At 54.2% G+C, this 8,318-nt stretch overlaps 3 protein-coding genes across 3 annotated transcripts in view; all 3 read right to left on the reverse strand.

Moving 5' to 3' along the window:
* VDBG_00521 (neutral protease) overlaps positions 1 to 323 on the reverse strand; it is a gene marked incomplete at both ends in the record, with an annotated part of 1,065 nt that extends 742 nt beyond the window's left edge. Inside the window, one exon of the mRNA XM_003008793.1 lies at positions 101 to 323. Coding sequence (XP_003008839.1) covers positions 101 to 323 — 223 coding nt within the window. The remainder of the gene's footprint in view (positions 1 to 100) is intronic.
* A 2,373-nt stretch (positions 324 to 2,696) lies between these two features.
* VDBG_00522 (yebR) lies at positions 2,697 to 3,710 on the reverse strand (the record flags this gene model as incomplete). The annotated part of the gene is made up of 4 exons (XM_003008794.1): positions 2,697 to 3,116; positions 3,224 to 3,252; positions 3,351 to 3,429; positions 3,696 to 3,710. The coding sequence occupies 4 exons, from the start codon at positions 3,708 to 3,710 to the stop codon at positions 2,697 to 2,699; spliced, it is 543 nt and encodes a 180-aa protein (XP_003008840.1).
* A 284-nt stretch (positions 3,711 to 3,994) lies between these two features.
* VDBG_00523 (spermidine synthase) lies at positions 3,995 to 5,063 on the reverse strand (the record flags this gene model as incomplete). The annotated part of the gene is made up of 3 exons (XM_003008795.1): positions 3,995 to 4,272; positions 4,342 to 4,384; positions 4,521 to 5,063. The coding sequence occupies 3 exons, from the start codon at positions 5,061 to 5,063 to the stop codon at positions 3,995 to 3,997; spliced, it is 864 nt and encodes a 287-aa protein (XP_003008841.1).
* Positions 5,064 to 8,318: the final 3,255 nt, after the last annotated feature.

The raw sequence follows: 8,318 nt of genomic DNA on the forward strand, positions 1-8,318 counted from the left end.
ACACATGTTGAGGCGAATTCCGTCAAAGGCCACTTTGCTGTCTGAATTCCCAGCATCATGAGTACACAAAGCTTAGCTTGGTAAATGTAAGGGCACTCACCGCCGGAGAAAACTTCGACTTTCTCAACGGGCCTATCGTCGAGAAAGGTGCCGAGAGTTAAGAGCTTCACCGCTTCCTTGCCTGCGTTGGTGAGGTAGCCCTTGATGCCCGAGTTGCCAGACTCCTCCAGACGAACGACAAGAGGGGTGGCACGAGCCGACAAGTCGACCGAGGCAGCCTGAGCTAGCAGAGCCAAAGAAGAAATGGCGACGAGGACCTTCATGATTGTGGGTGGGGTAGTGATCAGATGAATCGAAAAAAGTATACTGTAAGTCGAGATTGATTAATCGGACCGGATGAAAAGAGTGACTGAGAGGTTGAAAAGAAGTGCGTGTAAACGAATGAAAGTGAAACCGAGATGTCAAATCAAGGAGAGACTGGGTTGCCACATGAGAGAACCCGTGAGTAGGGAAGCGATGAGGATCTTCCCTACTTATAGTTGACGTTCAATGGTCTCTTCACAGGAGTATCCTCTTGGGCAACGTATTGCAGCCCATTGGCGATACAGAGACTCCTACTGCTTGTGTGGTTCTAGGCAGCTCTTTCGACCTTGACCGGCAGTATAAAATGAGCCAAACGAGATACAGGGGTTTCTGAATCACTAGCACCAGCCCAACTCCCAGGTTTTCCGCCTCATGAGTTGTACGTAATAGAGTCTTCATTCGTTGAAGACTGTTCAAGTTCACGATGTTGGACACACTGATTGGCTTGATCGTAACAGAGAGGCCACGCCCTTTGGCCAACATGGATTTTAATTTGATAGAAACGATTGCCTGGCAAGTCTTGACAGTTTGGTACCCTGTGGTTTAAAAAATCGACTACTAACAAAATAGGAAATCCGCAGTGTCGATGCTAGGAAACCCCCTAGTACCCTTGCATTTACGACAGCTTCTGAGGGTGCCCCTCTTGGCTCGGACTGTCACACGAACCCTATCAGGAAGGTGAAGGCTTCTGTAACGCGGCACTTAAAGTAACGTTCGGTCTGGAATCAGTAGGTGGGTGAGCGACGCTGGGATCCGCAAGCCCCGGTCCGCGGGAAAATGACGGGTAAAGGCTCTACGATCAGTGATTTGAACATGCTTCGCTGAAGACTAGTTGGATTAATCCCAGCTAGATCGAATGCTAAGTTTTGGAGCCGAGCTGGCTTCTATCTGTTGAGAACCACCTGCACTCAATCGTTCGACGCGATGAACGATTTGACACAGCTTCATTTCCCCCAGGATGATCTGGTGGAGCTCTGTTGACATTACGTTATGACGTGAAGCTAGCTAATAGGTTAGAATCAAGTACTGACGTACCGAGCAAGCTAGGCCGTGCCTTAGACCTGGAACTAAGCCGTATTCAAGTATTGGACATAATTCTCTTAGGCCCCAAAGTAGGTAAGTAGAGGAACTCAGGATTAGTACTTACAGAAGGGTATCCGATGAAGTAAAAGAAAAAAAAAAAGAAAAAAAGAAAAAAGAAAAAAAAAATGTTCAGGACTTTTATTGCAGTACCATGATAATTTTTGGGGGCGCCTGAGGCATGTCTCTGGGCACACAGCTGCTGAGCAGGTTTGCCGTTGAATTGAAGCGCCGACTACGACCTTCACCACGATTAACGCCCCAAAGACACCCCTACTCAGATGAGTATGGAGAATCTCCTTGATGAGCGATGACCCATACATATGGTCCACGACTTGGAAGATGCTAGAGACGGTCTTCTGTAAGCGCCTTCCATAGGATTCACCAGCTTTTGGTTGAAATCAGAGAACTCAACGCCTCAGAGGCACAGAGGGGACTTCAGTCTTAACACGTGGACCATCACAACATATAGCGAAATATCCAAGACCGAAGACCGAAGACGGGCAACGAACCCTACATCCATCTATGGTAGGGCATATAATGATATACATTGGGTGTCATGACTCTTCATTTCTTCAGAGGATGGGTTCTGCCCGGCCTTTGTCCCAAGGTCAGGCAGAGAGCTATACAGTCTCAAGCCTGAAGACGTACGCGTAGATAACCAGACCCACGTCCTGCAGAAAGGCAATTTGGTGGCCAGGGCATATATTATCCATGTGTTCAAGGTGTGCCAGGTCCAAGGTATTGGATAAGAGAACTATTCATGGGGAGGGTACCGGCCTGTGATGTCGCACAGAATCCCAGAGCTGTGAGAATGTATCAAACTATTTTCCCCAATACAAATAACCTCAACACGGGTACTTCGACGTGTAAATACAAAACCAACCAGTGCGCACAGCTGTTGCGTTCAACTAGACAATACGGTGTTGTCGGCCCGTTCTGTTTTGACTCGTCACCCTAAACACTATCATCTAGGCAGCATTACTATTCTCACGCACGTGGGGAAAGTGTAGGCTCGTATAAAGAAACACTGCTGTATGATGGTTTGGGCGGCGATGTGACACGGGGGCGAGGTGGGATATCTCAAGAAGGAAACGGACAGGTACAAAACAGTGTTGTCTTTAGGCCTACTTCTTCGATAGCTCTTTAGCTCGGCACACCATCATCTATAACAAAGCAACATGCACCGTATTCGCGTCATGACGTGGCTCTGAGAATTCGGCCAAAGGCGACGGAACCAGTCCCAGCCATCATCACCAGTCACAACCCTCAGCCAGCAACGCCGCCAGCTTCTCGAGCCAATGCTGGTCGACCTCGTCGAACCCGTCGAGCACAGTGCAATCAATGTCGATAATGGCCACGACCTTGCCCCCCTTGGCAACGATAGGCACCACAATCTCGCTCTTGCTGTCGCCGTCGCAGGCAATGTGGCCCGGGAACGCCTCGACGTCCCGCACGAGCTGCGTCGCGGCCGTCGCCGCCGCCGTGCCGCAGACGCCGCGCCCGAACCGGATCGTCTGACACGCCACCTTGCCTTGAAAGGGGCCAAAGGATGAGCTGCCCCGGTGCCAGGGGATCCAGGACGTAGAAGCCCGCCCAGTTGACGGGCGTTGCTCGGCGCAGCGAGGGAGTGCAGCGCGTCCCAGAGGAGGGAGGCCGCGTTGGAGAGGTTGCTGAAGAGAAAAAGGGGGTCGTCAAGTCAGCACGGGGGGTGTGGCCCTTCTGGGGGGCGACGGGACGGTTGGGCCAAGGGTGTGTGTGGTTTGAATGTGTCCCTTACAAAAGCCACAGAGAGAGTACTTACCAGACCTGTGATGATATGTCAGTTTTGTCTGTCATCGTGGCATGAGAGGTTGTTCAGCTGCTGCTGCTGTTGCTTACCCAGTTTCGCTGTTCGTGGAAAAGACCCTCGGCGTGGAGGAGGACCTGTTCGTACGCTTCCACCTTGGTCACGCCCTCGGCGAAGTTGGAGGCATCGGCGTGGACCTGTCATAATTCAGCTTCCGCCACCCCTTCGGTGCTCGCTGAGTGGTAGCAGGAGGAAAAAAAGATACCATGTTGAGATCTGACAAGCTATGGCAACCGCCTCGTTCTCGGTGAGCCTCTCTTTTCTCCCTTCAATTGGGCGAGTGACCGGTAGTGTGAGCGACACGTTTTCGGCGGCCACACCGACCTGCTAAAGCAATTGCGCCATAAAAAAAAATTGAATCATCACGTCACGTAAGCGAGACCTCGAAGATGCGTCACACCACTCTGTTCTTTTCCATACGTCCACTTTTGATCTCCCGACTGTCCGATCATATCCACCGCTCTCGAAAGAAGGGGTTCTCACTACTAATGCCGCGAAGGACATTTCATTATTGGTATCACGAGCTCGTGCCACCTTCTTATTTATTTCTCTCTTGATACGTCGTTTCTACTTGCTGACTGGCCGTGACAGCTCGTCCCCCTTTTTGATATCCTTGCGCTCTGATCATGTGTCGCTTTTACTTTTCATTATAAAATGACCACTATATCGCTTCGATTGCGTCCCCCCCGCTCAAGAAGCCATCTATTGGAGGGCCTTCTTGGCAAAGTTGGGCAGGACAAAGGCAGCCTTGTGGATGTCGGCGTTGTAGTACTTGCAGAGCTTCTCCTCCTCCTCGGCGGACCACTTGCGCAGGGGCTCGCGGACGTTGCGGTTGGCGTCCTTGCAGCAGACCATGAAGCCGATCTGACCGCTGGGGTAGGTGGGGATGGTGGTGTAGGCGTACTCGGCAACGGGGAAGATCTCGTTGCAGTCCTTGCGGAGCTTGGTGATCAGGGGCAGGTGCAGCCACTGGTTCTCGGCTGTTGACACGTTAGCGGAAAGCTCCTGTACCTATAAGAAAGCATCGACAGATGCAGCCGGGGAGAGACTTGGGGGGGGGTCCAAGGATCGTAAGGCAACTGAGCAGGCTGGCTGTCATCCGAAAAAGGTGAGGCAGGAAAGGCGAAGCAAGTAAGAGGGAGTACCTGGACAAATCTTAGATGACGTCGCCAGATATCACAGGATTTTTGGGAGAAGCTCCCAAAAGGCGGGGGGTGGATAAACTTACAACCTTGGGTGGTGATGACGCCGCCATCGCGCAGAGCGTCGTGGAGCAGCTGGAAGTAGGGCTTCTGGAAGAGCATCTCGGCAGGCCCTCGGGGTCGGACGAGTCGGTGATGATGACGTCAAACGAGTTCTTGTAGTCGTCGAGGAACTTGAAGCCGTCACCGACGTGGGTCTTGGACTTGGGGTGGTCGAAGCCAACAGACATGCCGGGCAGGTACTGCTTCGAGAGGCGGATGACAGCCTCGTCAATGTCGCAGAGGATGGCCTCCTCGACGCACTCGTGCTTGACAACCTCACGGAGCACCCCGCCGTCGCCGCCGCCGATGACGAGGACGCGCTTGGGGTCGGGGTGCGAGTTCATGGCAAGGTGAGTAATCATCTCCTGGTACGAGAACTCGTCGCGCTCGGTGGCCTGGATGACGTTGTCGAGGACGATGACCATGCCGTAGTCGGTCGACTCGAAGATGAGCACATCCTGGTACTTGCTCTTCTCGTGGTGAACGACCTTCTTGACCTTGAGAGTCATGGCCTGGCCGGGCCACATGTTGGAGATCTCACGGAACCATCCATCTGATTCTGGTCAGCCTCTGTCCGTCGCGATGACATCTTGTGGTGCTCGGGTGGATGATTGGGAGCGAATCGCTCGAGGATTGGCTGTAGGTGAAGTGGGGGGTGCTTCACGGATGGCGGGGTAAAAATATCAAGACATTCTGCCCCTCATTCGTATCGAGGTCTGTGAGAGCCCCCGGCGAATGCTTCCCACTCCCCGGTGGCCTTGCAATCCCGGAGCGAGTCTGATTGCATCTAAACATCCGATGGCGCGCCGTGCGATTTTCAAGAGCAGGGAGTGACAAGTGACGCGATTGAAGACCTCGTCGAGAAGATCGAAGGGTGCGGAGGGGTCCAACCAACCTTGGATAGTGGGATGGGCAATTTCGCTCATGGTTGCGACGGGTCTGCAAAAGCTGGGAAGGCGTGGGTGCAAATCTCTGGTGAGGCGGGGGTGCCAAAGAATGGAATTGCGCAGCAAGAGATGACGGAACGCCAGTGTCTTGTGGTGTTGTTTTTGTTGAAGTTGGGCTATCAACAGTGCAATGTCGTCACTCGTGAACGGAAAAAGTAGGCCAGGGTGCGGTCCGCGAGGTTTATAAACGTTGGAGAAAATTTTTCTGGATCCAACCCAACCCAATCCACGAGCACGACCACGGGCTGCTGGCGGTCAGAACCTGCTCTGAGCGACTCGATAGCGACAAGCCTGAACCCACTCGCTCACTGCTCATCTCTAGCTATTCGTGTCTGCTGGGCCTTGTTTTGGGCATCACTGCCTTGCCTGTCACTCAGGCCAGCGATCCGTCGCAAAGGGCCAAAGACAGGCCATGGTCCAAAATGGCAATTTTTCGAGACCATTGCATCCCCTCCAAAAGACTGGATGACCAACAAGACGGCAGCAGCGGTCAAGCGCGCCAGCTCGGCCGACTGACTGATGGACAGAACCCATCAGACCCCCCGGCAGCCCGGACCACACGCCAGACATCTGTCGGACACAAAAGGCGGCCAAGGGTATGAACGGCAGGGGGCGGCTCACGCACAGCGGGTGGAGCTCGATGGCTCACAGCTGTGAGAGAGACGGGAGCAATGCCAAACGAGAACTGCATCGAATGGGGGCAATGGGTCTCTGAACAAGCATCCGCAATGCACAACACTCGACATTGCTTCTTGCCATCAAATGCATCAGGCTTCTTATCTTCCCACATCGAGCTCGAATGCCCGACGGTTGCATCCTCAGATCTGGGTCCTGTTGCCGAAGTGGGAAACGTTCAGTCGTGACACTGGCAAGACATGTTGTCTGGTTGCGGTCAGGCTCCCGAGAGGGGGGCTCTGGGGCTCAAGAGCGTTCCGACACGCGATGACACCTTGGGAAGATTCAAACCCGCAGATCCAATTTCCCCTGCATTTTCACCATGACGCCCTTTTATTGATGTTCATGGCGACCTGGCCCTGGTCATCCTGCTCGTCCGTCTCTGTCTTGTCGCAGCTGTCTATTTCGCTTGACTTCTCTGTGGCGTCCTCATGGCTTCTCAGCTGGGCGTCTTGCGGTCTGTGGGGGAAAAAAAGAAAAAAGAAAGCAAAACTTCTTGGCCACCTGCCGGTGTCTGCCCACCCGTACCGGATCGATGATCATGTGGAAAGGTGCCCGTCACCAGTCGTCCACGCTAACACGACAGGCTTCCCACCGATGAAACACCTGGCGGGTCGTCTGGCCACAAGCGCCTTTCTCTGGGGGGCAAACCCGGCAGTTCAGGGAAGTTCCCTACCCATCCAACAGACGTTGTGCGGCGGTTTACCAAGTATCGCATTTGCTGGCGTTGCTGGTCTGGGTTTCGACAATGTCAGGTCAGGCAAGGCAGTGCACCTGTTGACGCTCCAAATAAAGAAAAAAAAAAAAAGCACAGCACCCTACAGCCATGCCGGAATATGGCTGTTGCTTCGAGCACAGCATTGGACGGAAGTCAGTGCTCAGACGTCTTACCCCCAAGAACCCAAAAGTGTGCCCTGCACTGTGACATGATGATCAGAGGACGGGATGAGATGCCGGCCTTGTACATGGTAGATAGATGCTGTCCCCACGCACGAGCCTGTGAGCCTGTGAGCCTGAAGGTCCCTTCAGTTTGCCTTCGCCGCATCCCTGCTCGCCATGCGCCGCGCGCCCAAGGAGGGCCATGGTCGTGCTTGGCCTCCCTCCCCTTTCCCATCTCATCCAACCGAAAAACGGGAGCATGCCCACTTTACCGGATCCGACGGCGACGATGCATTGGTTGCCTTTCATGATGTGGTGTCAAAACGTCGAGGTGCGCTAGGACAGTCCATTGAGCGTCTAGAAGCTGCGGGGTCGAGGATGGACACGAACGGACTTTTGACGGGGAAACCATAATGATCATACAGAAAGCAACATGAGACCAGCTGGTATATAGTACTCCTTTGGGATCATCCACTGTCCAGATCGTAGGAGGTGCGTATTGTACATCTGCGGAACCCTGGCGGGCCTTCCGCCATGTGCGCCCCCATGCGCGCCTCCTCGACCTAGTGCTTGTGCTAGGTTCCATTCGCAGGTGCATGTAGGTCGGCCGGGTGTGTCCAATAGTGAAAACCATGGGGACGATTGAACTCTGAACGCAAATCCTGGACCAAGCCCGCTAGGAGTTCGGACTTGAGGGCTTCGGGTTCACATGGCAGTGGCCTACACTCAGGACAGCACAACAAGGACAGCGCGACGAAGAAACGTCAGAGCGTGCGCGCCGACACCAGTGCCAAAAACGTGCTAGAGACGGCCCTTCTTCAGGGTAAGCAGGAACTTGTCTCGGACTTGAGAGGCAAAACAGGGCAAGACAGACGGTGGCCAACAGCGACTGCCCCTGTCGAGGGCCATGCAAGCCCGTCCGGTGGGTTGAGATTCTTCAGCGGGTTCTTCCCACTGTTTCTGCCTTCCCATGTGCCCCGAAGTACCTACCTGCCCTGCCTGCCTGCCTTGCCTACCTCCTGGCCTGGTTCCTGCGTCTGCGTCTCCACTTTCCCACGCCGAGGTGGTACCTGACGGCTTGTCTTCCGGGTTGCTCTCCCACTGCTTCCGGCGAGCGACAGTGTGTGAGTGTAGAGGAGAGACGCTGCCAATTCCCCAAGTCGCGCCCACTGGTACTCCTGGCCGGCCGCCGGCCGGCTGCACTCGTTGGTTGCTTGGAATTTGCCCCCAAGCCCCAGGATCCCCAAGCCCACCACCACCACAACTGTGCTCTTTTCGCCC

This window comes from Verticillium alfalfae, genomic scaffold (assembly GCF_000150825.1).
Source record: "Verticillium alfalfae VaMs.102 supercont1.1 genomic scaffold, whole genome shotgun sequence".
In the NCBI taxonomy this organism is placed as follows: Eukaryota; Fungi; Ascomycota; class Sordariomycetes; order Glomerellales; family Plectosphaerellaceae; genus Verticillium; species Verticillium alfalfae.